Source organism: Tyto alba, unplaced genomic scaffold, assembly GCF_018691265.1.
Source record: "Tyto alba isolate M040663 unplaced genomic scaffold, T.alba_DEE_v4.0 Super-Scaffold_33, whole genome shotgun sequence".
In the NCBI taxonomy this organism is placed as follows: Eukaryota; Metazoa; Chordata; class Aves; order Strigiformes; family Tytonidae; genus Tyto; species Tyto alba.
Window position 1 is genome coordinate 15,423,936 of NW_024881308.1, and position 27,130 is coordinate 15,451,065.

Consider the following 27,130-nt stretch of genomic DNA (forward strand, 5'->3'; position numbering starts at 1 on the left):
AAGTTTAAGGGCAGTGGCTGAAGTGAAACTCAGCAGGAAGCACTGGTAACACAAGATTCTCTTCCTGTCCTTCATCCTCCTTGAAATACTTTCTTCTCTGAAATTTCAGGGAAAAAAATGGCAGGTCAGAGCAATGCTCTTTGCACGCTGGCTTTGTGAAACGGAACCATATTCCTCCCCTGGGGGTGAGGTGAAAACACCAAGTTTATTTTATTCAGGACCCCTAATCCCTCTTGTCCCACCTGAAACACCCATTTCAAGGCCAAATAGGTTATGCTCAAGGGGCCCTGCAGACACCAGTCCCTCACAGTCAACAGGTCATCAGAAATGTCATCCTCTTATATAAACCAAAACCATACTTCACTGTGACGTGTCATTTGGTAGGTTTGGGATGAGGTTTCTCTTCCTCCTGGTAGGAATAAAATTTGTTTCAAACTCAACTTAAAATGGCTGAATAGCTTTAGCTGGAAACGGAACAGAAGTTGGAGACAGTGATGTGGTGTGGGTCACTTCTTGTCTAGCTCAACACAGTGTTTAAGTTGTAATGGTGTAATTAAATATTCAGAGAGAGCAAGAGGGAATAAAAATTCCTTTGGGAGTTAAGATGTGTAGCTGGAAAACCTCAGGTCCTGAGTCTTTTTTTTTTTTAATTATTATTATTTGAATATTTAACTATTTACGTGGAGAGAGATCATTGCATCATCACTGAAATACCTTAATTTCATTCCCACCACCAGTGCCAGGTAGACCAGGCATCCTTCTAGGAGGAGGTCACCCCTCCCTGCTGCTGTGCTAGTGAGGGAGGGCTGACAACCACCTCTCTCCTGCTGTGAGTCTCGTCCCTCTCTGCCATTGCCTTAATTTTATATGAACCTGAAAGCCGAGCAAAAACCTGATGCCAAAAGGAGTGTTTTAGTTGTCACAAAATGCATGGAGCAAGTGGAATTTTTTCACTATTTAGTCTTGACTGGGGAAAAAAAGAAAAATAAAATAGGATTATTTTTTCAGTAACTCAGTTAAACAAACCTTTCTCTGCAGACTTACCAAAAAGCAGAGCAGGAACAAAAGCATATGAATGTATTTTCCAGGGATAACAAAATTGTTACTCTATGCTTATCCATTGTTCTGATGTTTCTTCTTGTCTCTCTGTTATATTTTCTGAAATCTCATTTGGGTTAAGAGCTCTCCTTTCAGTACGTTACTGTAAATTGTCAAGTGTGACAAAGGCTCCACGCAGCGATCATTTGTCATATTAATAAACAACCTTAGTGGTATTTCAAGCAGATACAAACCTTCCATGCAAGCTAAGGGGAGTGCAGAGGATGGTCTGTGAGCGAGGAAGCTGCTGGGACACGGAGGTGTAGCTGAGCAGTGGAAGATGCTGGAAAGGAGGGGTGGGGGTGGCTTTTGATCCTGCTGAGAAGCAGACAGGGACCTCTCTTTTGTACTGAGGGGAAGTTCTTTCATCTAGGCTGAGGAAAAGGAGCTTGAAGAAAATAAAGCAGTCATCTGTTTGCTCTGAAGGACAAGGATATTGGGGTCTCTCTCGGCTACGGTGTTTCAGGATTGAGGCTCTGAGGCAGTTGTAGGATGTGTGAGCAGTCCAGGGTGACACAGGGACTCCCCCCACAGCAAAAGGACGGTGACATGACTTGGGAACCTGGATGCAAGGGCAGCACTTTAAGGTATATTTTATATGTAACTGAATTTCAGCAGTATAACAAGTTATTCAAGCTGTCGGCTGAAATATGCTCTCACCATAAATGTTTAGGTATTGTTCACCATCCTTGCCCAGCTTATCTCAAACCCTACCCAGGAGTTTAAAGTGAAGTTGCATTGTGTCCCAGGCTTAGTTAGGAGGAGGAACAGTTACATGTTAAGCCACCATATCTGAACTGTGTTTCTGAATCTCAATTGTTTGCTAACATGGGCTTTTCCAGGCAGAGGGACAAGTAGACCAGACTGCAATAGGACAGCCCAGGCAGTCTGTTGGTCCATCAGCATAAAAACCACAAAGGTAGGGCCATAAAAGCAGTCCCTCAGCTTAGGCAAGATGAGACAAAAATTAGTAAATATGGACACAGGAAGATCTTCACAAATTTGGCAATATTACTCCCCATCTGCTCAGAAAGTGTCTCTTTTAGAATTTTTTGCCACCAGAACAGAACATACGAGTGTGTCTCATCCTCTTCTGTGCAAAGAACGAGAGAGCAGTTTGGATGGGAACTGCTGCTGAAGCTGAGCTGAGCCACTCTGGCTGACTGCACTGGAGTGGATTACAAAGTGCTTGTGCGCCCCATTCCTCTAGCTAAGCTGTGCCAGCAGCAACTCCAGCCTGGGGCTGATAAATGTCTTCAAGTTCTTTATGCGGCGCTTCAATGAGCTCTTCCTAGCAGAGCATACATTGCAAATAAAAGGGATTGAAATGTGAGGAAGAAGTTTCAACCCATGACAGTGAGGGGAAAAAACCATGACCTATATAATCATTGCAGATGAGGATTTTGTTGTAGCAGACTCTACGGTTTTAGTCTTATTTAAAAATGTGCCCGTGATGCTGGTTAGACCCGAGAGCAAGCAGTCTGGGATCCCTACTATGGAGGAGCAGAGGTTCAAGAGGTACTCAAAGACACAGATGGTGTCCTCTGTGTCGGAGATGCTTCTATCTTCCTGGGCAGCTTCAGGAGGTGACCTTTCCTCTGGCTGTCAGATCCATGCCATCAAATTCTGCTGGGCCTGAGGGATTTCCAGAATAAACCCAATTTAGAACACTTTCCCTAACTTTCCCTTTAAAGTTCATTGAAACAGAGTCTCCACTTACCTCAGCTGAAGGAAATAGCCAGTGCAGCCAGCAAAGATGCAGACGTATAGCACAGCATTAATAATAGTGCTGTTGAAGTGACTTTACCTCCCACACTGGTTTTCTTCTCCGCTTTACCTTGTGGTGATGCACAGCAACAGACGCCAGCCTGATTCAGCTGCTAGCAATCTTGGTTCAGCTTCAGTAAAAGTAAGGTCATTTTATACAGAAAAGGGAGAGAGGATCAATGAAGTTGCAAATGATCTTCATTCAACCTGTGCTTGAAGGTCACCCTAGACTTTGCTGGGTGGGCAGAAGAGCCTTGCAGGTAAAAACTGCAGAATAAAAATCTTATAAAAATCTCATAACCTGGGTTGAGTGTCCTTCACTGTCTTCAGGGCTCACCCATCATTTTTAGTCTCTTCTGAATGAAATGCTCTCTTTAATCTGTCCAAGACTTCTGTGTTTTCATACCAGTTCAAGGCCAGACACATGTATCTATGCAGAGTAAGACACTGCTTAGAAACAAGCTCCAGAAGTGGGTGACTCCACACACTCAAGCCCCTTGTTTGACCAGCAGATGTATTTAGCTCCCTCTGCTTTTCTCTTGCTAACTCTCAAGCCCTGCTTAGAGAATAACTCCAGCATAGCAGCTTCTGTTGCCAGGTCCAGTTTGCTACACAGCAGGACCCCAGGGAAAGAAATGCATTTACATAATTAAAAATTGCCCAGGTTTGGTCTCTGGCAAAGCCTTTTCTGGCTGACTGCGGCTCAGCCCATCGCCTATGTGGGATACATCCACACATCGCAGCGCAGGGCCAGAAAAGGGAGAGTAGCTCATGCACCCATACATGATCCCTTCCTCGAGGCTGTGGGTGTTGGTGTGAGAAGTGCTAGACACAACTGCCGTGTGCTGACTGCTCTGGGGTTATTTAGAGTAATTTTAAAACAGAAAGAAAAAGCTGGAAAATATTAGAAATACTGATGGATTGACTTTGATGTGTGATCCAGGTTTAATTGTCAATAAAGCTGTTTGTCTAGTGTATCACTGGATCTCTGATGAAATTCAGTTGCAATTTGGGTCTTTATGAGGGGTATCCTTTGGTATTTGTCTGTGATGTACTCAAAAGATCTTTTTCCCTATGCTTTCAGGACTCTTCCCTCCTTCCAAGATCTTTTTTTCCAGGTCCTAGGGTTTGAAATATTGAATGCTTGAGTTGCATTTGGTCAATCCTCATCCCTTCAGGATCTGTTTTCTCCCTTGCCTGGTCCCCAAGGTGACTGCTTCTGTTCTGAGCATTGCTTAAGAGCACAGCAGAGCGCTGAGGCATTCAGAAATGGGCTTGGAAGCGTGTGCTGCTGGCCCTGTTTATAAACATTACTATCTGCCTTTTATGCTGTTCACCTTTAATCCCCCTTGCAGATTCCAGGAGCCCACCCACCAACCTCTTCATCGACTCTGAGACCCCCACCAGCCTCCAGGTCCACTGGACCCCCCCAGACGGCCGCATACAGCACTACAAAATCACCTACAACCCTGTTTCTGATGCTGGTGCCCAGCAAACAGTAAGTCTCCAGCTCCTTTGCAGGTGACAGGCACTGGACTAGAGGGACATGGGGACAATTTCATGCCCAGAAAAAATATGCTTCCTCTAGTAGGGTTTACCATAAGGGTAGCAAGTTCACGGGACTACAAAAACAAATGTCTTCCCCTGACTTGTTGACATGTTGCTTTGTGAAGAGAACCTCCAGGCTTCTTTGTGATTTAGATACTTGTGCCCAACAAAGTTACTAAAAAACGCAGCTTGCTCCCTTCCTTGAGCTGGGGTGGGGAATTCCTGGAGGCAGAGGAGTAGAGGATAAACCTACTGCCCCTCTGACTGAGGGAGGTTAAATATTAACCTTTTAAAACTCAAATTTTCTACTCAAACCCAGACTGATCACTATGTTTCAAGGCACTTTTGCTGCATTTGCATGGGGAATATTGGGGTATTTACATAGGGAAATGCTCTTCCCCTGCACACAGCTAGTCCAATGGCAACACACGGCCAGGTTTCCTCAGCTTGCTCTGACTGTTGCCTGAACTAAGCCGGGATGCTGCCCTGAGCCCCGCTGTCCAAGGACTGGCCACTGAAACCCCTCCATGGAACTCTGGGGTGTGAGCAAGAGCTATAACAGGGAACCCGCCCAAATGTTGGGCTCTTTTTCCACCTCGTTGTAGATCATGGCTTCTGGTAAAAGCAGCAGCGTGACCCTGCAGTCGTTGCTGCCCGATCGAGCCTACAGGGTGATCGTTTCTGCCATCCACTACGTGGGAGAGAGCGAGATCACGTCCACAACGGGACGGACGGGTAAGTGTATTGGTCAGAACGTGCAGATTCTTCATAACCTTCCATCTATCAGTTATGAGGCGATCTCTATCAGGGCAGCAAGGTCCTTGCTCACACTGGGCTGTGGCCCGGGCTAGGGTTTTGCTCAGCAGGGTAGACTACCAGCCTTGAAAAGGGAAAATACTGTCCCAATTTTTGCACTCCTGTACATTATTGTCAATTCCAGGATGACTGGGAAGGGCTGGTGACTATCTGGGTCTTGAGCCAGGAATCACAGTCCTGTGTAACACATCTCATGTGTGCATTTCTTCCTCTTGCAGCTCCTGTGTTGTCTAAATTCCCTTCAATACGAGGATTCGTTCCATCTAAAACAGAGGGTAAATCACCTCCTATAAAGTCTTGCTTTGTTCTTTTTTTCTTTTTTTTTCTTTTTTTTCCTTTTTTTTTTTTTTTTTTTTTTTTTCAGTAACAAATCACAGTGTGGGCTCTGCAGAGCAGTCAGGACCGGGTATGTCATTTCTTGACGGATGCATCTGGGGACTGTCCAAGGGCATCCAGAAACCACATAACTTCTTAAAATCAGACTCACTTAGTAAAGAGACTGATAGTATTTTTATAGGATTTTGGCACAACTTGACCAAAATGGAGCAAAGGGAATGATGACACATTTTAAATTAAAGTTCCCTGTAAAGTCCCTTATTAAATTTAATGAGCGTGTGTACTCATAGATGATATAAAGCAAACTATGAAATGGATTAATGAGAAATGTTGAATTAATGGGTTTATGAAAAGTTGTTAAGAAGTAAATATTAGAATGCAAATATTGTGGCAGTGCTGGCTTTTCCTGTCTATTTGAAATTATTCTAAACAGCATTTCAGTTTTAAAATGTATTGCGAGAAGCCACAAAAGAAGAATGAAGCAGATTGGATGAGAAAATTTTAGTTTCTACCCAGCAAAGAATGTATCAGACTAAGTTTTCAAGTGGCTTATTGAGGAAATCTACAGGTGGTCAGACCACAGAGGAAAAGTCCTGTGAACTTTCGAGCAGAAAACAATCCTCTCATAAGGTTAAGTTACATTGTTGAATTTAATATATCTGTTTGGCTATGATAGCTGAAAAGACAATAGAAGAAGCATTAAATTCTGTATGTTTCATAAAGTAACTTTTTTGAAGAAGCAGAGATGCTATGTAATAATTCTGGGAAAACTGTTGGATGTGCAGTAGGAGACTCCAATATTCATATGTAACCAAATTATGGAGAGAAATGGTCTGACGCAGGAGTGAATTTTTATTGTACAGTGAATAACTGCATTTGGCTGGCACTTGGGGAGGAAAACAAAAAACAAAGAGAACACCAAGACAGCAGGAATCCTAGGCTAGAAAGTCTAGGTAAAATTCTTCAAAGCAGAAGTGCACACTGACAGTGTCAGGGATCCTTACCCTGACTCTGATGTGCTTCGTCTAAGCTGAGCATTGCCCGATCAAAGAGCTGTGAGCAATCCAAGTGCCTCCAGCCTGGGAAGGAGGTGGGAGCTGCCAGGGACATCAGCGAGAGGGACCCTGGGCTCTGGGCAAGGCTCAGAAGGAGCTCCCTGTCTGCCAAGCAAGGAGTCAGATACCTGGTGAATGGGCAAGTTTATAGCCTGTTTATATGACTTTGGGGGGATCGATCGATCGATCGATCTATCTATCTATCTATCTATCTATCTATCTATCTATCTATCTATCTATCATCTATCTATCTATCTATCTATCTATCTATCTATCTATCTATCTATCTATCTATCTATTTTATTTACTTATTTATTTGTTTGTTTATTTATTTGTTTATTTATTCTTCATCACACTTCAATTCTAAGCAATGCTTTGCATTTGGAAAGCTGGTTGGTTTCTGGAAGGGGAAGGGAAAGAGCAGTGTATAGCTTGCAGTCATAAGTCAAATCATCCTGGATGCAGGACATTGCTCCTCAACCAGGGGCTGGTTAGACTCAAAGAGATGGTTTTCAGGGTCCAGTTCCAGTAACTGACTTCCTAACTGATTTCCATAGGTCCCTTCAATAGTTTTATACCCAAATCTACAGGAATTATGGTATGTATGTGTAAAACTATGCATCAGGATGAATAATAGACATCATGGAAACTTGTAAGTCTTTGTGTTTTAACTTCTGGCTTCATCAGTTCTATGACCATCAAAGTCATTGGTTTGGGTGCCCTTCCTTTTTTTGGTGTATGTCTTGATCATGAAGAATGGCTTTGAAACTCCTATAGACTTAGGAATCTCAGGTGCCTTGGGGAGGGTATGTCACCACCTTTAAATTTTTTACATGTTTTACAGAAGCTAGGTATGGAAAATTAGAAGCCCTGCTTTCTGGATGAGGTATGAAATGGCATTGATGCAAGAATAGCAACAGCAAGGCTCTAACAAAACCTCAGTATAATGATCTGTTAGATTCTATTATACTGATGACCTAGAAAACCGGTTATGAAATAGCCCATCTTGTCAAGTGTCCTTGATTTTCAGGGACATTTCTCATTTTGTGTCAAGCATTCCCTTTGTCCTGGCTTCATCTGGCATCCATGGCCTGGATCTAAATGGCAGCGGATAATGGAAAGTAGCATTCCTGTGCTGTTTCCTAAAACGCGCCCTTACGTGAGCCTTTTAAACAGAGAGTGCTCATAACCATGGTGCCTTGTGTTCCAGATTCACATCCCTGCTTTTTTTCCTCTGGTTTTACTTTCAATCTTGTGGCATATTAGAGGATTCATCAAGGGAAGTTCTGAAAGGTGAACTGCAAAATTGTCAAAACTCTTTCTGTTTCCCTAAAGAGTTCAAAAACCAAACTGTCAGATTGAGATATAAGTTTTTGCTGTGTGTTTTCTGAGCATCAGGTACAAAATTTGAAACTGCAGGTATCTTGCTTTATTTTACAACACCATTAATGCACATGTTGCAGTAAAAACACTGTTTCAAAAAAAAAAAAAAATGGTGTTTTGATGTCTGTTTTTGAAGAGAAACTCACAGAACATAATGCTCCCTTTTATTTTATATTGTAAGGTGCCAGGTGAGTCAGTCAAAAGAGAGCAATCGGAAAGATGTTTGATGATGAAAGGCAGTATTTTTATTTTTCTGATGGGCGAGCCAAGACACAACCTTTATGTCTGCGTAAACATAAATTCTCGTTGTCTCTCCATACAGATATAAACAAGGTTAAAGGCCAGGCTCTGAATTAAGCTGTAGAATATTCTAACTTTTGCTATGTTTTTCCATTGCTCTGCCCAGAGGAACTGTGTTCATTTTGCTTCCATAATCCCCTACTGTCTTTTTTTCCCTAACCGTTTTTCCCTTTTCTGCTCACAGCCTGCCCCACCATCAGCTCTGCAGAAGGCTCCGTACGAGGTACAGTAGCCCATCAAGCCCCAGAGGTGCCGGGCTGTGAACGTGAGGACACTACCTGGTCTCGGCTTGTGAGAAATATGCAGGAGCTGAGCAGGGGGGAAATGGTTTCCCTGTCCTGAGGGAAGGGGGTAAAGTCTGAGAGACAAAATAGGAAAATATTCCTTATCAGGTAGAAGGATATTCTGCATTAACTGAATTGGTATGCCCCTGCTGTTCCACTAGCTCATGCTCCCGGCTGTTAATGTTTAATGCTGGGATTTTCACTGGCCTTAAGGAAGCTAGGCTTCAAATGGCTGTTGAATTTCAAGACTATTTCAATTCTTAACTAATATAGGCTCCTTAAGAAAAACTCTCAGTCTGTCACCAAGATCACCTCTGCATCCTCTGGAGGAGGTATGGATACCCACAGAGCTCTCTGCAGTCGGGCTGTATGGACTTTGCTAAGGTAGCAAGTTCCCATTTCTCCTGTCCATGCTGTAGCAACTGTTCATGGGTTGCTGCGTGTCTTTGTTACTTAGAAAGCAGCTAGTTCCGCTTATAAAGTGATATCACCTCCTTCCCAGAGAGCTCTGTGGTATGAGTGAGACTGAGAAACTGGTTTCAGTTCTCAGCTCCGCTGTTGCTCAGGGGCCGAGCCACTTCATCTTTGCTCAGGTCCCGCCCTTGACCCTCGTGGCTCACAGGGATGTCCATCCCCACCCGCGAGGCTCTCGGCATTGCTGCCCCATCTGTGGATGCAGAAGTCAAAGGAATCAAATCATAAAGCCACAACAAATGTTGACCCCTCCTTCTTCTTCTTGACAAAGGTGGCAGGAGGACCCCATTTCCTTAGCAGCTCACTGAAACCATTACATGGCAGATTAACAACATCATAATAATATGATTAAATTACAATATGTTTATAACTGTGAGTCAAGCCTTATTTTCAGTCTTTACACTACAATGTTTCCTGCATATTTGAAAGAAAGTTCCAGTGCCAGAAGCTCCATATCAGAGATAAATGGCTCTCAAGTAGGTCATTTCTTTTGGCAAAATCCCTAGTACTGTTAGAAAAAGAAAAACAAACAAACAAACAAAAAATAAAAGCACCCTGGACCAACCCCCAGGTGAAATAAAAACTGGAGTCAAGAAACTGCAGAAGATTGTAAATGGTGAAAGGGTGGGGAAATCCAGACTGAAAGCACTGTGTTGTAATGAAGTTGTAGCCTTTCCTTTTGCTAAAGAACAAGCTATCTCCTTCATCCCAGCCTACTGCAAACTCAGATAAACTAAGAAAAGGATCCTAATTGCGAGATCTTGTTTTACTGAACAGAAAACTGAAATGAGAAAATGACTTGGAGCTTTAATGATGAGCTGGGAGAATGAGATGAAACTGCACGAGCCAGGGAGGCAATATCAGGGGAGAATCTCTGTAGACCTCAGAAGGCCGGTCACCCCCGGGTGTCTCGTGAAATAGAGAGAAATGGAAATGCTCATATTTTAAAGTTCTTTCTTAATTTTTCTGACTCCTACATATAAGGTGTTTCAGAGCAGAAATAAATCTCTCCCTGCTAGCAATTACTGGAAAAAATGCCATGTCTTTTGAAGATAATATTTTTTCATCTGGTTGAAAATGAGAAATTGTTGGAGTAACTGCTTTCTCATTTGTTTTTCATTCTGAAGATTTGAAAACACAATTGTAAAAGTCTCCATTTTTAGTCTACTCTTCTCCAAGAGAAGGAGATTACAACAAACAAGTACAGAGGGTACAGATACAAACTGTTTTCTTTGGCTGCTACTTGTGGAGTACACTCCAGGTTTCTAGTGAGTTTGCACAGCCTTGCTGGTGTTGTGTTCAGATGGCGTTTTCTACTATTGCCTTCCCCATGCTAGGTAGAGACTAATCCTGTCCGCTCTTCACTCACACCTCTTTTGCACTCTTTTCTAATCACTTATTTTTCTGTTTTTCTTTTTTTTCCAGGATTTGACATGATGGAAGCTTTTGGCTTAGTAGAGAAGGAATATGCCTCCATTAAAGGCGTAGCTATGGAGCCATTTGTATTCAGTGGTTCCCGTACCTTCACCCTGTTCAGAGACACCCAGCTCACCCAGAGGACCAGGTGGGACCAGAGCTGCAACCGGTGTCACCTTCATCACCAGTCTTGTGCATACATATTAGCTATGCTCACTGCAAAGGCAGATCACTGATTTGTGGATGAATGTCCCACTGGCAGCTTCAAAACAAAATGATAAATATGATGAGCTAACTCAAACCATAGGTATATGGAAAAGAATGCCAGAGTATTTTCCCTTAATATATTAAGAAATTAACTTCTGACTTTCCTCAAGATGAGTATGGAATATGTCATGCAGCAGTTGAGGGAACACAATAAGGGTATTCATTATATTTTTTTAATGCAGGCAAACATCTTCAGCAAGGTTTTTCCTTTTTACAAAGCCACTTTTTCCAGCAGTGTTAGTTGCTGTGATGGACATAAGGATCATGTCATGTATGGATGCTGCATGATTCTTTAGGCATTCTGTCCACAACCACATACACCTCAGTCATGGCAGTTTGAGGCCACGTTTTCATCTTCAGTCCCTGCTCCCAGTGTCTCTGGTTGAAGATGGATCTTTGCTTTAGAAAACATTTGTCTCATAGCTGCTCTCTGCAGCTTGGTCCTTACTGATGAGAGGGAATAACCATTGATGCTGGGTTGTGACTTGTCCCTGTTTCGTTGTGTGTGAGGCTTCTCTGCAGGGTCCCAAGAGGGCCAGGCAGCTCCCATGACCTCATTCATTTTTTGTGATTATAAATCAGGAATGATCTGACTCCTGACATTCAGTGCTATTTTGTTTAAAGCCTAATTACTGAGGCACTGGCTCAGTTTAATCTTAGTTAAAGAAGCAAAGCTTCTTAAACAGAGTGAGGGAGATTCAGAGGACTCTTTGGCTTAAACACTCGGAAAATTATGGGTAAATCCTTTTGTTCAGCTGGTACATATGCCTTCCCAAGGACATTACTCCTTCAGAAACAGAGAGAGAAATAAGAACCTGACATTATTTATGAATCAGTCCTGAAAAGATGCTTGATGAGTTGTGTATATGCCCATGCAAATGTGTCTTGTTTCCAATTACAGATGCAATTCAGGCATAACCAGTTTGACCTTCCTCGTTGCCTTGCATCCTCTCACCCCATGTGCTCTGGCGGGTTTGGCCGCGGCTGTGGAGGGAACTGGGTCGTGCCAGCAGTCGCTGACGGGCGGCACTGCACGTCACGGGTTCCAGCACTGAGCCCAGATTTTGCAGCTGGGATGTGGGGAACCCAGAGGGGGCTTTCTGTGGGCTCTACGCTGATCCCTGAAGGGCATCTATGCTGATTTCTGCCAAGGCTTGAAGATGTGCCCCATGGTACATGATGACCATTCCTCCTTCTTGAAGAGGAGACCTTGGGGAGTGTTTTGGAGCCTGGCAGGGATGTTTTGTAAGCGAGCGCCGGGCTCTATTTTGAAAAGCATTAAGGCTGCGCTTGTGTCTTGGCATTCCCCAAGGCAGCTCTGGCAGTGATGGACTGACACCAACCACTCCATCTGAGTATTCCCTCCGGCATGAGGGGAAGGCCCCTGAGGGCTCATCACTCAGCACAGGCTTCAGCAGCCTGAGAGGGATGCACAAAACAGGGGCAAGGCTCTCTCCTGGTACATCGTGTTCGGCTCCTGGGGTTGAAGCTTTTCCAGGCCACCCTGCCCAAGAAACATGATGGATGAGCCCTGTCCGTAGGATCTTGCCCGTTGGCTCTCGCTGCTTTAAACCACTGACACTTGCTCTTCTTGTCTCATTCCAGTGACGTCCACCTCTTTGCAATCCCACCCGAGCATACCATCATCATCCTCCTGCGCCTCCTGCCCGAGACGCCCAAGGAGCCCTTTGCTGTGTGGCAAATAACAGACGAGGACTTCCAGCCCCTTCTTGGTGTTATCCTTGACCGTAAGGTTTCTTGTTGAATACATTAAATTCAGGCATTTGCATATATTTCAGTGAGCAGCAGAACTCATTTTGGCATTCACTTGGAAAGTTTTAATGTTTTTGTCATATAACAGTAGTTTTTGGGAAGCTTTGTTGTTGCTGCCAACTTTGCATTTTAAGTACTGCCTAGTGCAATTAAAAGACATATTTTAATTTTTATTCTACTGGTAACATAATCTATTTTTACATATTCTTTTTCATTTCCATTATTTAGGAGTATTTCACTATAACTCATGCAATCTTTCACCATGTTTAATCTTATTTATTTACTGTTGTTCGTATGTGGGTGGAATCAATTTCTTTTAATTCTAAGCTGCTATTTGTCCTATTTTCCCTGTAGCCAGTAAGAAATCCTTGACCTACTTCAATCATGACTACAAGGCTGATTTGCAGGAAGTCTCCTTTGACCAGCAGGAAGTGAAGAAGATATTCTATGGGAGCTTTCATAAGGTCCTTATCAAGAGAGGGAGAAATGTGGCTCACGATCTCACTCCAGTCTGGGAGTAATATGCCATCAATGTGTATTGTTCAAAGTGAGGAGTGGTTACACAAATGCTTTGCATCCAGATTGCTAGGGAACTGGCAAACCTCTTTGATATGTTAAAGTTTATAATTGTAAAGAATTAAGGTTCATCCCACGTTCAAAAAACGATTTTCACATACTGATTACTTTTCTTTCCCCCCAAGAAAATCCAAAACCGAGGGGTTTTTTAGGTCTTAATAACCAGGAAAAATTGAAAAATCGAACATCTTTTTAGGATTTACGATTTTGGTAACCATTTAGTGCTGGAAGAAAGGAAAAAAAAATCTAACCTTGTGAGAAAGCTACCTTCTAATAACAGGTTGGGTTTTCTTTTTTGGCCATCTGTGTCCTCAGAGCAGAGGTATTCCACCCAAATGCGTAACGAGCACTTTCTATCAGTATCTGTAGGCAGTTTCATTATTCAGCTAGTTCTGAAAACTGAATTATTTAATACTGCAACTCCAGAAACTCTTCTCCCAAGGCCAGGTGAGGGGAAAATCAGGGAAAAGTGCGGTGTTGCACAGCAGCCACAGCACATACTGAAACTTATTCCTGAGCCCCCTTGATCCATTTGCTCATTAAAACCACACCGCCGGTAAGCTCAGCAGTCTGTGAATTGGGCAGAATTGGGCAGAAGGAATTACTGCCTTTTAAAGATTCCCTCGTCTCATCACGGAGCTCCAACCCTCCTCTTTCCACCTGCCGCCCAGGTGCACGTGGCCGTGAGCCACTTCAAGATCAAACTCTATCTGGACTGTAAGAAAATAGCGGAGAAACCTATCAACACCCTCGGCAGCATCTCCACTGCTGGCTTCATCATGCTGGGAAAAGTGACAAGGACCAGAGGACCCAGGAGCGGGTCTGCATCGGTGAGTCCCCAGCGGTGTGTGCTGTCGGAGAGCAGGGGGGGCTTAGATTTGGAGCTGGCTAGGGTGGGCAGATGGAGAGGAGTGCCATCTCGCATCATTCTCGCTCTGAATGCCTCCAAACGCTGCTGTGATGCACGACCGTGTCCTGATCCCGCTGATCTCTGTGATTTTAATGAGCTTTCCCAGCGCAGGGTTTCTTCCCCTCGTCTCCTACCTCTGTTTGAGGTCTGAGATCAGAGGCAGCAGCGGGACAGGGTCCCAGAGGTGCTTTCAGCTGGCTGCACCACCTGGGAAGCAGGGAAGCACGGATCCTGAAGCAGACGGGAGGGTTTGGGAATCGCTTCTGCAAGGGAAGGTTGTGCACATCAGCCCCCCCACCGAGTGATAATGGGAAATGCTGGTGACTGAAGGCAACAGGGCTGGATGCCCCTCAGTCTCCAACGTGTTTGGGCTTGCTTATCTGCATACAAATGATAAGAAAATAATCTTCAGTATAGAGGCTTTTTGTCAACTATTACTTGAAAAAAAAAAAAAAATAAAGTGCCAGCCTGCTGGTATGTCCTTACTGCATCACACAGCGCTGCAGAGAGTTCACCCCCTGCAAGAGGAAAGAACAAGGGAAAGTGTGGACTCGGTGTCATGTCCTGTGACAGCCCAGTGCCTTGTCCTAAGGGCAAAACCACCCGTGCATGCCATGGCCTGGCAGTCTGTTGCCGTTCTTACTCCACAGAACAGGAGTGTTTCATATGTGCAGAATAAGGGGCATGTTCATCACCCACAATGTGCTAGTGCGACTGTAGAAAATCAGTCATGACTTCTGTGGAGGTGTTACTCCTTGGCTCTGCTTCTTGATCTAGGAGTCCAGGGGAAAATAGCGCATCAGTTGATTTGCAACTTCCCTTGCCTCAAAGCAGCGCAGTAAACCCAGTTTGTCCCATATGTCTCCCCAGCTGCAAACAGAGAAGCAGAGGTCTGGGATGAACCAGGAAAAAAGTGGACACTGGAATTGCCTGTAAGATATAGGGTCAGCTGTATAGCAAACCAGGAAACTGTGGTATTCAAGCAGTATTTGCTTATTTCCTAAATAAATTCTGTGGCAATTCAATCACAAGCCTGTGTCCAACAAAGCAGAAATCTGTGCTTTCCTTGGTCCTCCCAAATTCTCCCTGCTAGCAGCTTAGCTAGACAGATCTAGCTAAGTAATGAACAGCTTCATGCCTCCCCTACTCCCACTGCCTTTCAAGCCAGCAAAGTTTCCCATCTTCCACGGCTCTGCTGCCCTTGACAAGACAGAGTGTCTCATTACTAGTAATAGTTGAACCTTATTTAATTTAAGATATCTTTAAATGTCACTTGATCTACAGGGCTCATCTATATCTGTATGCTGCACATCACGCTCCCTGGGCCATACAGCTTGCTCGCTTTTAAACGCATTGACTAAAAAAAAAAAAAAAAAAGATAAGAAATTGTGTCAAACAAAGAAAAAAAATGCCTCAGCCTCATTCTTTTGGTTTGGCTTTTTGCAATGTGTGCTCCTTTGTTAATCAGAATGGGAAGATGGAGCAGTTGTGAGGGATGTGGTGAGAGAAACAGGTTGGGGTTTCTTGGGAGGGGATCACATCTGTCCTGGGAAATGCTGCTGCCACGTTTCCTCTTATCTCTATGCCCCTAAGGGGAGCAAAGCAAAGTTTGCTTTCATGTTTTGGTGATGCTGAAGCCTAATTGCTTGAGAACCTGCCCGCTGTTGCAGGTTTGCAAGTGAATTGGAGACTTGGCTTTTGCTGGTGTGAAGCTGCTTGTGGCCTTGCTTAGAGAGACACAGAGACCTGTGGGTTTGTAAACCCCTCAGTGGCAGGGGCTACTTTTCAAGTTGTGTCTATTTTGGGTGCAATTATAGTTGGGACCACATGGAAGAGTCAATTCATCACTGCAGATTATTTTTAGCACTTGAACATCATGAGCTTTGGTAATAGGCCATGTCTGCCATTCTTCCTTTCTTGTCAAACTCTTTTTTCCGCAGTTCCAGCTGCAGTCTTTGCGGATCATGTGCAGCAGCGGAGGGGCAGAGGAAGACAGATGCTGTGACCTCCCTGCACTGGTAAGAGGTGGGACCACTCTGATAATGACATGAAGCTGGGGATGATGGAATCAGTCCATGGCACTGACGTGACACTGTGAATGAGTTTGATAGATTCAAGAGGGAAATAATTTTTTTTTCCCCTTTTCCCTTGGGAATAACATCTGTGTGTTTCTTGGTGAAGTGAACAAAACTGTTTGCTTTAAAAAGAAAGAAATCTCCAAATCTCAGCACAGTGTATATCCCTCCTGTCACGACCTCATCTGTGACAGAAGCCCTGACAGTCCTGTGGCTTTGCTGCCTCTTCATCCCTGAGTTATAACATCCCCCTGCTCCTTTCAAGTTTTCTTCTCAACACAGAAAGTTGCTTTTGGGGGTGTATAAATACTCAGCAAGGAGAAAATTATGTTCCAGTATGTGTTATGCAAATTTCTGGCAGGGCTGGTTCATATTTTTTTGTCTAAAATTGTTATTTGACAGAACAAAAACCCCACTCAATTGCTTGCAAAAATCTCAGTGGAGTAAAGAAGATTTCTGCTTTCCTCCAATTGAAAGACTGAATTTTGAAACACCGAAAATTTTACCTGTGATCCATCCCATTCTTTCTACACAACTGCTCATGCCACTTTGCTTTGCTTTTGTTTCAGAGGGAAATTTTTTGCTTGCAAAATCTCAGTGGAGTAAAGAAGATTTCTGCTTTCCTCCAATTGAAAGACTGAATTTTGAAACACCAAAAATTTTACCTGTGATCCATCCCATTCTTTCTACACAACTGCTCATGCCACTTTGCTTTGCTTTTGTTTCAGAGGGATGAGGAGACCTGCCCTACCTTAGCTCCTGCCTGCTCGTGTACTTCTGGCCACCCAGGCTTGCCAGGACCCCCAGGGCCCCCCGTAAGTTCACCCCTCCACTCAGTGTATTGCACACACTGGTGTTGCTTCACATTGTTTGGGCATGTGAGGATAGTGCTCCTGGGGCTCCGTGAGGTTTTAGAATAATTTAGGTTGGAAAAGACCCTTAAGAACATCGAGTCCAACCGTTAACCTAATGCCACCAAGTCCAGCACTAAACCATGTCCCTAAACACCATGTCTACACATCTTTTAAATACTTCTAGTGATGATGACTCAGCCACTTCCCTGGGCAGCCTGTTCCAACACTTTCGGTGAAGAAATATTTCCTAATATCCAATCTAGACTTCCCTCAGCACAACTTGAGGCTGTTTCCTCTCATCTTGTTCTCATGCCAGGGCAAGGTTGAGAGGTGCCCGTCAGATTTCAGATGCTGATGAAGTGGGGAGATGGTGAGTTGGCAACACAGCAGCTGCAGTTGGGAACAGGCTGACCAGGTCCTGTTGCCCCATTAATCCTCTTAGGAGAGGAGGACAGGTCACCCTCAGTGCCTGCAGAGATTTCATGGACTGGAGGCTCTGAAACTCTTTGTAAATGAAAAAAAAAAAAAAAAAAAAAAAAAAAAAAAAACCAGGAAAAAAAAAACACCAAAAAGACAAACAAAACCCAAACAAACAAAAACCAAAACAGAAAACCTACTTATTTGGTTTCTATGTTAAGTGGGAGCCTTATGAGTATCTGTGTGGCTGGGCAGTGTAAAGAGAAAGGGGACACTTTGCAATCCTGTCTGTCTCCAAAGCTGTCTCTTTTTACATTGAACGTAACCTGAAAGAAAATCCTGAAAGAAATGGGGACGAGGAAGTGATAACAGTCATTACATATGTAACATGCTCAGAGATAAAGAGCAAATGCAATATTTCCCCTATCTATTACAGATGCAGGAGAATCATCATGGGTTTAAATTGCAGGAGAAAATATTTCAGTTGCACTTGGAAGCGGTTATCAAAAAAGTTTGAGTTTTGGAAATTTGTGGAAAAACATTTTATTTGCACAAGGCAGCTGAAACCTGGTAACCTGTCCAGAGCACCCCATTTCAACCACTCAGGTGCTTTTCTCCTGGAAAAAAAAAAAAGCCACTGGCCTCCTTTCTCAAGTGAAAAGGTTTCAGATGACCTCCTGCATTACTGTGGTTTAACTGTGAATTCAGTTCCATGTTTTGCAAGGAACAGCACCTCGTTGCAGAGTAATTATGTGCTCATTCCAGTGGAAATTTAATTACACAGTACACTCCACTATCACAGTTTGCTTCAATATCCTAAGTGCATAATTACCAGCTTGCATAGCCCTGTGGTTTAAACATCTCCACAGTACAACTCTTTAAAGAGCAGGACTCTCTTAAGCATTAGAGACAATATGGTTTTGACACATAACCTTATCCTCACACCACTAAACCCTTGGTAATTTGCTGCAGTTACAAGAGCACTCATTGCTATTTTTAGAACTCCAGTTAGCAAGACTGTGTCCCACCTTGTGTTTGTCACCGTCCTTAATGAGTGTTTTTGACCAGGTCCAGCTGACTTCTGAAATGAGCTCCTGGGCATTTCTGAAAACACATTTCCCAAAGCTCCCTGCCTGTGCTTCTTAATTCAAATCCATTGTTTGGTTTTTTTTTTTTTTTTTTTTTAGATTCAGGAATAGAAACTTTCAGATTAAAATGTCAGAAGTTCACACGATATTGGCTCATGCCAGCAGATTGGTTTCTTCTCTCCATCCAGCAGTTATGCAGATGCAGAGCTAAGCCAGAGCTGGTTGCTGCCCCCGATCTCAGCACACATCTGTTCTATTGGGACGATACAAAAACCAACGTAGTCCCAAAGGGTTGTAGTTGTCAGCACCTCTTCTTTATCAAGTGTGTTCCCACAGTCATATGTGACATTGTCTTGGCATGAATTTGCTGGGGGAGTTGGAGGGAGGAGGTTGAACAGGTTGAAACTTCATCTTTCCCTGCTGGGGGTGAGTTCAGTGTACCCACCACTCGTCATGGAGCAGCTGGGCTGTTCCTCTCTCCTCCTCTTTTCCACATCTGCTGAATGACTTGATTAATTTTCTTCTTGTCTCCATTGACCGCGAGCTCTTTGAGGCAGGAAACATTTTTCACTGTGCACAGTGAAGGCACCAACTTCTGTCCCCTAAGATCCTGGTTGCACTGCAATTAAGATTATACTATTGTTAACATCAGCTTTGTATCCCACTGGCAGGGCAGCCCTGGGAGGAGGGGACCCCAAGGGCAGCAGGGCGAGCCAGGACCCAAGGTGAGTCCTGATGTTACCTCTGGCTTTGCTTGCTTCAGGCTGTGTTGGAGGCACGACACAGGAGTGCAGAGTCCTGTTAGTGCAGCTGGATGTGTTCATTCCTGGTCTCCTGGACTCCTTAAGCTGGGGACTATCTCACTGCACCAAGCAGAGCCCAAACAGAGCCTTAAGGATGGATGTGCTGAGGAGGACAGGATCACTTATTCTTAATTAAATGCTGAATTAGGCTTTGGAAATTCAGATGATGAGCCTGATTGCACTGAATTAATGCAATGTACGTGGTCAGCAATGTTCGCTGAAAGCAGCTTTGCTGGATAATGGTCAGTCTTTGTGCTGGGCTTGTTCTGGCTGCCAAGCCTCCAAAGCAGACAGATTGGTGCTGCTCTGGGGCAGAGCAGCGTGAGGAGCGAAGCAGAGCACGAACCACACAAAGCCTTCAGGAGCAGCCCTGAGGGTTGCTCCTTCCGTAAGGAAAGGCTGAGTCTGAATCCCCAAGCCCTGGTGCGAGTGTTCACTGCTCCACTGATCAACACAGGGCAGAGCCAGTCAAACCCATTGGTCTCCTTCTTTGGGATAACGCCTGGGAAAGCCTCGTGGTTATGGGGGAAAGATTTTTGGGGAAGGAATGAGAATGGATGGAGATCTCAGACACAGTTTAACGAACATTTCCCTTTGCTCTCTGGCCACCTTGAATAACAAGAATGACCCGCTGTTTGGTAAGGTGAATCATGCTTTGCAAAGCACTATCTTCAGCTTTGCTTTCTTTTCCCATGAAAGATGCACCAACACCTTGGAACTAAAAGGGAAAGGCAGCTGAGGTTACTAGAGACCCTCTCACTGTCCTGATTTCATCTTGACTCCTGTAGATGGTTCATGCTGACCCAGGTGTGCAGTGCAGCCCATGTAGAGAGCAGACACTAATTGTTTTTTTTTTTTTTTCCTTATGTTTGATTTCATGTCTTTGGCTTTAGGGTGAACCAGGCCCACCTGGACAAATAGGGCCAGAGGGTCCTAGTGGCCAACAAGGCTCTCCAGGTTCTCAAGGAATCACTGTTCAGGGTCCTGTGGTATGTGATCTCTTCCACCGTCTTTTTATGTTCACTTACTCTTTGCAGTTAGAACATGTCTCAGAAATGGGTGTCTCAATAAAGCCCCCCAAATGTGATCTATGTATTTACATCATAATTACTAACAGCTAGATAGCTGCACTAGAGAGAGGTGATTGTCATTTTTTCATGCTGACGAGGCCCTGCACTTTGTTATTCTGGCTAAAGACTGCTTTTGTCCAGACTCTCCCTAATGTGCCTTTAATTAAAATGTTTTCAGGCATTTTTCTTTGCCATGATCATCACTGCTTGGCAAGGAGTAGAGGTGGAGGTTGCTGCATGCATGTCCAGGATGGCAGATCTCCCACGCACATTCTGCAGCTGAAAAGTGCCCTGTGGCTCTGCAGAAAGCAGGAGCAACCTGGGATGTGGATGTGAAGCAGCAGGATGCTCTTTGCCTCAAATGATGCTGCAACATGCCTAACTATGTGCTTCTGTTTTAATCCAAGGGACCACCAGGAATTAAAGGAGAGAAAGGAGACACTGGAAGTCCTGGCATGCAGGTAATGGTAGACACCATTCCTTCTGATTGTATCAGAGATTTGCCATTTTTTCCCAGTAACTACTTTAAGGAAGATTGAAAAGCCATAGAGTTGTTGCTGTTGTCTGCTTGGAAACTGTCATTTTGGACTGTCATCACTTTCCCAAGGGAAACTGCATCAGTTGATGCAAGGAAGATAGACATATCTGGAAGCTAGATATAATGGAATTAAAGGTGGGATAAGAGTGATTGCTCTGTTTAATGAATAACTCTCTTCTTCCATCTTTTTCTTATGTCCCGTGTTACAAATGAAGTAGGGCAATGATAAACAGATGCCAAATTTACCCAGCAATTCTGATTTACAGGGCATTCCTGGTGTGCAAGGAGCTCCAGGCAGGGATGGTCTTCAAGGTGCAAAGGTAAAATACCTCACCTTTACCTCAGTTTTCATGCATGGGTGCCTAAAATTCTGCTGTGAGTGTGTCAGCAGAGACCCAAAACATCCAGTTCTCCTAATGCACACAGTGCATAAGTGAATGGCCTTTTCATAAAGCCAGAGGGACTTGGGAAAAAAAAAAAAAAAAATGTAAAGGGGTCATCTCAGGATTGGCCAAATTTAACCAGGTGCCACCCTTCTTGACTGCTTGGCAGATGCATTTTTTTACCCATTCCTAGCAAGCTCCTGCTAAAAGCAGCGTATGGAAAAACACCTCACTGCTTGCTAGTTCTCTTTGAACCCTCTCATTAGTAAATGTCTGGATTTGGCTTTTCAGGGGGTGAGGGGGCTAGAAGGCACAGCTGGGCCTCCGGGACCTCCTGGACCAAGGGTGAGTACTCACTATGAATGATGCATTTTGAAATCTCTTCCTCAGCAGGGGCTTGTGGTTTCTGCTGACTCTCACCCAGAGGTGTCAGGGCAAAAACCTTTCTCAGGGTACCACGGGGAATACCTGGCACATTGTGCACATGTTCGCTTTCCCTGCCACTGTCAGTGTAAGAAGAAAAACCTTGACTGCTTCTGTCAAGTTCTGGGGAAGATTTGACCCAGCACGGAGATGCTTATTTTACTAGTTTTGGTTTCCCAGTCCTACTGTTTTTCAGCTGTTGGTTGAGTTTGAGGTACGTGGGCTTGTTAGACTGAAATCAGCAGGAGCTGGCGGATGCAGGCAGGTGTGAAAGGTTTCCTCTCACTCCATTTCCAGTGTCTGCTGCCAGAACTATATGTAGATAGTGTATTTGTACTCTGCTGTGCCCAGGATAGCAGAACATTAAGGTCCATTGATTTACATCTATCTGCTAATTTGGAGGCACGACAGCCCTTCCAGCTTCTGCGAAACAGGTACACATCACTTCGAACGGGAAACTGAACCAAATTTGGCTTTAGATGATGAGTAGTGGAACTGATCGTTACTGATTCTCAGCGCTGAATTATAAGGAATTTGGCAGTCCTGAATAGTGTAAGATGGAGATTGCTCACTGTTGTCTTTGCATTAAACCCCACAGTAGTTGTGCTGAACCTCATTATTTATGGGAGCTAAGCTTGAGTTCAGCTCATCCTGGGAAGATGTGGAGCTCGCAGGGTTGAACCTCAGCTTTCTAAATACAAAGAAAGCACTGTAGCCTTCAGAGCAGGCTCTGAAATCTGTTCTGGTGCTGCCTTGAAGCCGTCTTTCATTTTCACTGATCAGAAGAGTTTCTAATCTCTATTGAGCTTGAACGTAATAGCTGGAAAATTATAGAAGAAAGTATTTTTAATGGTTGGGTATGGCTTTTTTTTTTTTTTTTTTTTTTTCCCCTTCCCTTTGTGGATCCAAAGGGCACAGAAATTTCACAAAGAGGAGATGACCAAAGAAGGCATTTCCCACTCTCTAAGCTGCTGTTACTGTTGTAAAGTATTAGAGGCAAACACAGGTCTTCTTAAAGGAAAAAGAAAACAACAGCATGGTATTAGGAGGCTGAAGAAAAAGGATTATGCTCTAGTTTACGTCTAAATCTGCATATATTATGAAGATCTAAAACCTGTAGGGTAAAAAACACATTGCAGTTTGTTGGCAAAACTCAGTTTGCTGGCTTGACCGTAATTGAGACAGTAATAGGAAATGATGCAAACATGACTCATACATGATATACTCTTAAAGTTGGACTCATGGCTGGACGAGATACTGACATAAACCTTAAGGCTACAATGCCCTTGCTAGAGTCCTCTAAACTCAAACTGCTGGTGCCCCTGGAGCTGTAGGGAGATGTCAACCTTGACCAGAAAAAAAAAAAAAAAAAAAGTTAGGAAGTAACTGGACTTTTATCTGTGTCTTGTAATTAATGTCTGCAGGGTTTCCAAGGAATGACAGGCTCCCGGGGCAGCAGTGGAGAGAAGGGACCTCCGGGTGATGTTGGGCCAACAGTAAGTTTCTGCTTTTGCATCTCAAAAAAGGCCAAGACATGAAATAATTGGATGGAAGAAAGCTGTTCCCACAGCAGCTCTTCCTCGGAGTTTAAATAATAGTTTTAATTCATGCTCACCCTTCTTAAGGAGATGTCTGGATATGCAAAGCCCAGGCTACTTAACTGTTGATAAAGCATTTAACAAATCCCAACTTTCTTTGCTTTCTGTAAATTCACAAGTCACACAAAATCCAACATCCAAATAAATTTCTCGTGTAAGATTTTAGAATAACACAAGAGAGTCAGTCCTGAGCTGGAGGAGCCAGTGTCGGGCTTGTAGGGGCAGCCATTGGTTCTAGATGTCACAGTTACTTTTTCTTCTCAGATGTTAAAAATCACCTGATATCTTGGGAAATCTGTTCTAAGATTGTATCTGAGGATTTTCTGCATCTCTGTTGATGGTTCTTTATGCCACTGCTCCAGCTGCTGCTTTATTATTATTTTTCTTAAAAAAAAGCAACAAAAATATTCCTATGAGCTTGAAGCTCTTCTAGTCACTGTCATGAGGTCAAGGAAATGACAAGAGTGTGGGAAACAAACTTGGTGCTCTGTGTGTCACTGATGTACACCACATCCCCACAGATTTTTTGTTTTATACTGCTCTTTCTTTCCCTAGCATTTTATTTTTTCTTTTCTTTCCTCATAGGGTCTTCCGGGTCCAAAAGGAGAAAGAGGAGAGAAAGTAAGTTTTTTCTGGTGCTAGGCAACACTGTCACTGTATCCTACACTCAAAAGAGAGGGTGTAGCAACCCGCTTTGCAAGATATGCTTACAAATATAAACCAAACCTTTCTAGTGTTGAGTAACTTCGTGTACCTATAGCTTGTTGCCTTTCCTTTCACCTGCATGGGCTGTGCTGGTGGGATATAAATAATCTTGCAGCAGTCAAGAGCTCTTTAGTATCAGTTGTTGTAACGAAGGAGAAATGCCAACCGAAAATCCATTCTTTGCTGAGAAGGAAAAACCAAAAACCTTTGGCTTCACTGAGTTGGTCTTCATTAATGTATTGCATAAGAGAGGACTCATTTGTAATAATCCTCTGGCTTGCCCCAGCACAGAGCCTTTGCGATCAGGAGATCAACGCTGCCTTTGAAGGTTATTTTATTGTGAGAAGTAGTTTTTCTCATCCTGACATTTGGTTAAAAAGAAACCCCGTGTCTTTCTAGGAGTCTGACTCTCATTGCCAAGATTGATGTATGTGAATTAGGCTTCAGACAGGGGTGAGGTGCTTTTGTCTCAACCTAATGCCTCAGTATTATAATTTTTAACAATATTCTTCTTCCATTCCCACTAGATTTTCCTTTTCTATACTTTTTTTTTTTTTTTTCAATGGAACTCTCCCTTTTCCCCTCCCTTGGGTGTTGTGCTAAGGTTTTCTTTTAAATCTGGGTAATCTGCACAGTGATCCAGCCAGAGATGTACATTTTATAAATGTTTTTGGAAGTAGGCAGTGTGTTAGTTATGAATATTCACAGATAGAGTCAGTGTTTATTTTTAAGTGGTTTTCTGCATTTTTATCACCTTTCCCTATTTTACTAAAACTTTCTAAAGGACCGTTCATATATAATTTATTCAGAATACAGTAACAATCAATATTCATAAAAGATTTAGACAAAGATATGATGTTTTAATATCTGATCACATTAAATGTTTTACATATCACAGAACATTGAGTTATAGACTTAGCATCTTTTCTGATAAAATTTGAGAGTGAAATTTACTCTCCCTTTTTGGTAGCTTTGGTAATTATTGAAATTCTGTCTAGGCTTTTTGATGTGCCGGAGAAAAGCAATTATTGATGTTTCCCAATTTCAATTTTATGGCTTCAGAGCTTTGTGATAAATAAATAAAGCTGCATTTCACAGTAATTAATATCTCTGAAACTCAAGCTGACAAAAAGGACGGACAGAAAGCTATCATGCATTATGATATCAATCTTTTAAAAAATATATTAATACTTTTTTTTTTTTTTTAATTAAAAAAAAAAATGTTTCACTTTAGGGGGAACCACAGTCCTTGGCCACAATTTACCAGCTTGTTAGCCAGGCTTGTGAGCGGATGATTCAAAGTGAGTATAACCAGCCCAATTCCTGAGCATGTTCACGCCCCCGCAGCAGTGATGAACAAAAACAGAGAGGAGACAGCATGAAGCTGTTAGTGACCCAGGGAGCTCCTCCATCCTGCGCCGTGCTGAGCACAATGCCTAGCAAATGTCCCATCACAAGCTTTCAGTCCTACATTGGTTTTATTGGGTGGCGTTAGCACAGAGACCTGTGAAATATTTCTTTGGAAAACCCTTAGACACTTTGTTAAGACTCCATTATTTCTTAAATGGAAAAACTTGAAACTAATTTGAAAGAAATAATTATTTTGGTGATTTGTGCGGATTCGTCTTGAGGCAAGGCAGTTTTGGTGAAGCTCCTGTGCTGTGATGCATGAAGAGAAGCAGCGGTTTGCCCAAGGTCGGGCAGCAAAGTCATGACTCATCTGCCCATCTTCCTCTCTGGCTTCTGGCTTTCTCAGTTTGGATTGACAGCTTTTTAGCAGTAGCTGATCATTTTAAGCGCCTTTTTAGACAACATCCTTTGATTTTTATCTCTTTTCTGAATCTCTCAGCCAAGGAAACATTCATTTTCCGTCTTGCCTTCTCAGCTCATGTGTTGAAGTTTGACTCATTCATTCATCAGCATGCAAGGAAGCCAGTTCCTGTTTGGGAAGAAAGGTTAAAACCAGGAGAACCAGGAGCACCAGGGCCTCCAGGTCCCCCTGGGAGTAATGGAGAAAGAGGAGAAAATGGCATCCCTGGACAGCCAGGAAAAGATGGGTATCCTGGAGAAAGAGGTATGGACAAAAGCGTTCACAAATATTTTTTTAATTTATCTTTGATACTTTAACTAAACATTTTAGTGCCCCAAGCAGTACTGTAAAGGTAATCCATTATATTATCTCATCTCATGTTATCTCATTTCATTGATATTTTCCTCTTGGACTTCTCTCTTCTAGGAAGAGACACCCAAGTTAGGTAGCTCAAAGAGTAGGGAGAATACAGATACAGCCCACTCTTTTTGCAAGCTCTGCTTTGAGAGGAGGGCCAGTTTGCTACCATGTGTAGGTTTTGGGGGATGAAGAGTTTAATTATAGAGGGCAGGAGGCTTCCCCTATAGAAAGTCAAAAGAAACAGCCATTTGGATGAACACGTGGTCATGGAACAGATCACCTCTGGGCAGAAATGACGAGTCTTGCAAAACACTGAAGGAAGGCATAAGGCAACTGAAGTAATATTGAAAGTGGAAGTAGGTTTCTGGATCAGTAGTTCCAACAACAAAAGCCTCACACATGACTAAAGAAATAGATTAATGTAATCTCAGAAAGTGGCATCAGTCATTGCACATGAATGAGTGAACGGTAGGAATATGTTTTGCTTGGATTTGCAGACATTTGTCAGTGGCTTAAGTAATTGTCTGTCAAAATAAAATGAAAAACATTGGATTCAGCAGTGTCTTAACACCTCTAAGTAACCAGAGACCTTCTGCTTAACTCCTTGCTCTGGCACTATTCAGTTTTAGCTGATATCTACAGAGCTCATCAAAATGGCACCTAAGAGAAAAGGGAAGTAAAAACCTGCAGATGTTTCCAGCCTGTTGAGTGAGGATATGGGATAAGACAGATCTCACCAAATAACAATCTTAAGGACATGGCTGATCAAAATACTTTAATCTTAAAAATATGAAAAATGGTACTTTGTCAAAATGCATCTGCTTCTCTGAGATGTACTGGTTTTGCGAGCAACTTTATGCAAAAACAGCAATCCTGACTTACCACCACCTGGTCAAAGAGGCAGCTCAGCTTTGTGACTTGTCTGATCCGTGTGAAGAGCATGGGATTGTACCTCACATTCAGGCCAGTGCACTAAGACCAGCGCTATGAATTTCTCTGTGAA

The 27,130-nt window shown here is 43.2% G+C and overlaps 1 protein-coding gene across 1 annotated transcript in view; it reads left to right on the forward strand.

The window, feature by feature from the left end:
• COL20A1 (collagen type XX alpha 1 chain) overlaps positions 1–27,130 on the forward strand; it is a 53,738-nt gene that overhangs the window by 23,670 nt on the left and 2,938 nt on the right. Inside the window, exons 19-37 of the mRNA XM_033010413.2 lie at positions 4,221–4,363; positions 5,019–5,148; positions 5,448–5,504; positions 8,488–8,526; positions 10,487–10,625; positions 12,350–12,492; positions 12,872–12,981; positions 13,765–13,923; positions 15,944–16,021; positions 16,807–16,893; positions 19,109–19,162; positions 20,134–20,229; positions 20,718–20,771; positions 21,115–21,168; positions 21,523–21,576; positions 23,079–23,150; positions 23,838–23,873; positions 25,192–25,258; positions 25,843–26,031. Coding sequence (XP_032866304.2) covers positions 4,221–4,363; positions 5,019–5,148; positions 5,448–5,504; positions 8,488–8,526; positions 10,487–10,625; positions 12,350–12,492; positions 12,872–12,981; positions 13,765–13,923; positions 15,944–16,021; positions 16,807–16,893; positions 19,109–19,162; positions 20,134–20,229; positions 20,718–20,771; positions 21,115–21,168; positions 21,523–21,576; positions 23,079–23,150; positions 23,838–23,873; positions 25,192–25,258; positions 25,843–26,031 — 1,761 coding nt within the window. The remainder of the gene's footprint in view (positions 1–4,220; positions 4,364–5,018; positions 5,149–5,447; positions 5,505–8,487; positions 8,527–10,486; positions 10,626–12,349; positions 12,493–12,871; positions 12,982–13,764; positions 13,924–15,943; positions 16,022–16,806; positions 16,894–19,108; positions 19,163–20,133; positions 20,230–20,717; positions 20,772–21,114; positions 21,169–21,522; positions 21,577–23,078; positions 23,151–23,837; positions 23,874–25,191; positions 25,259–25,842; positions 26,032–27,130) is intronic.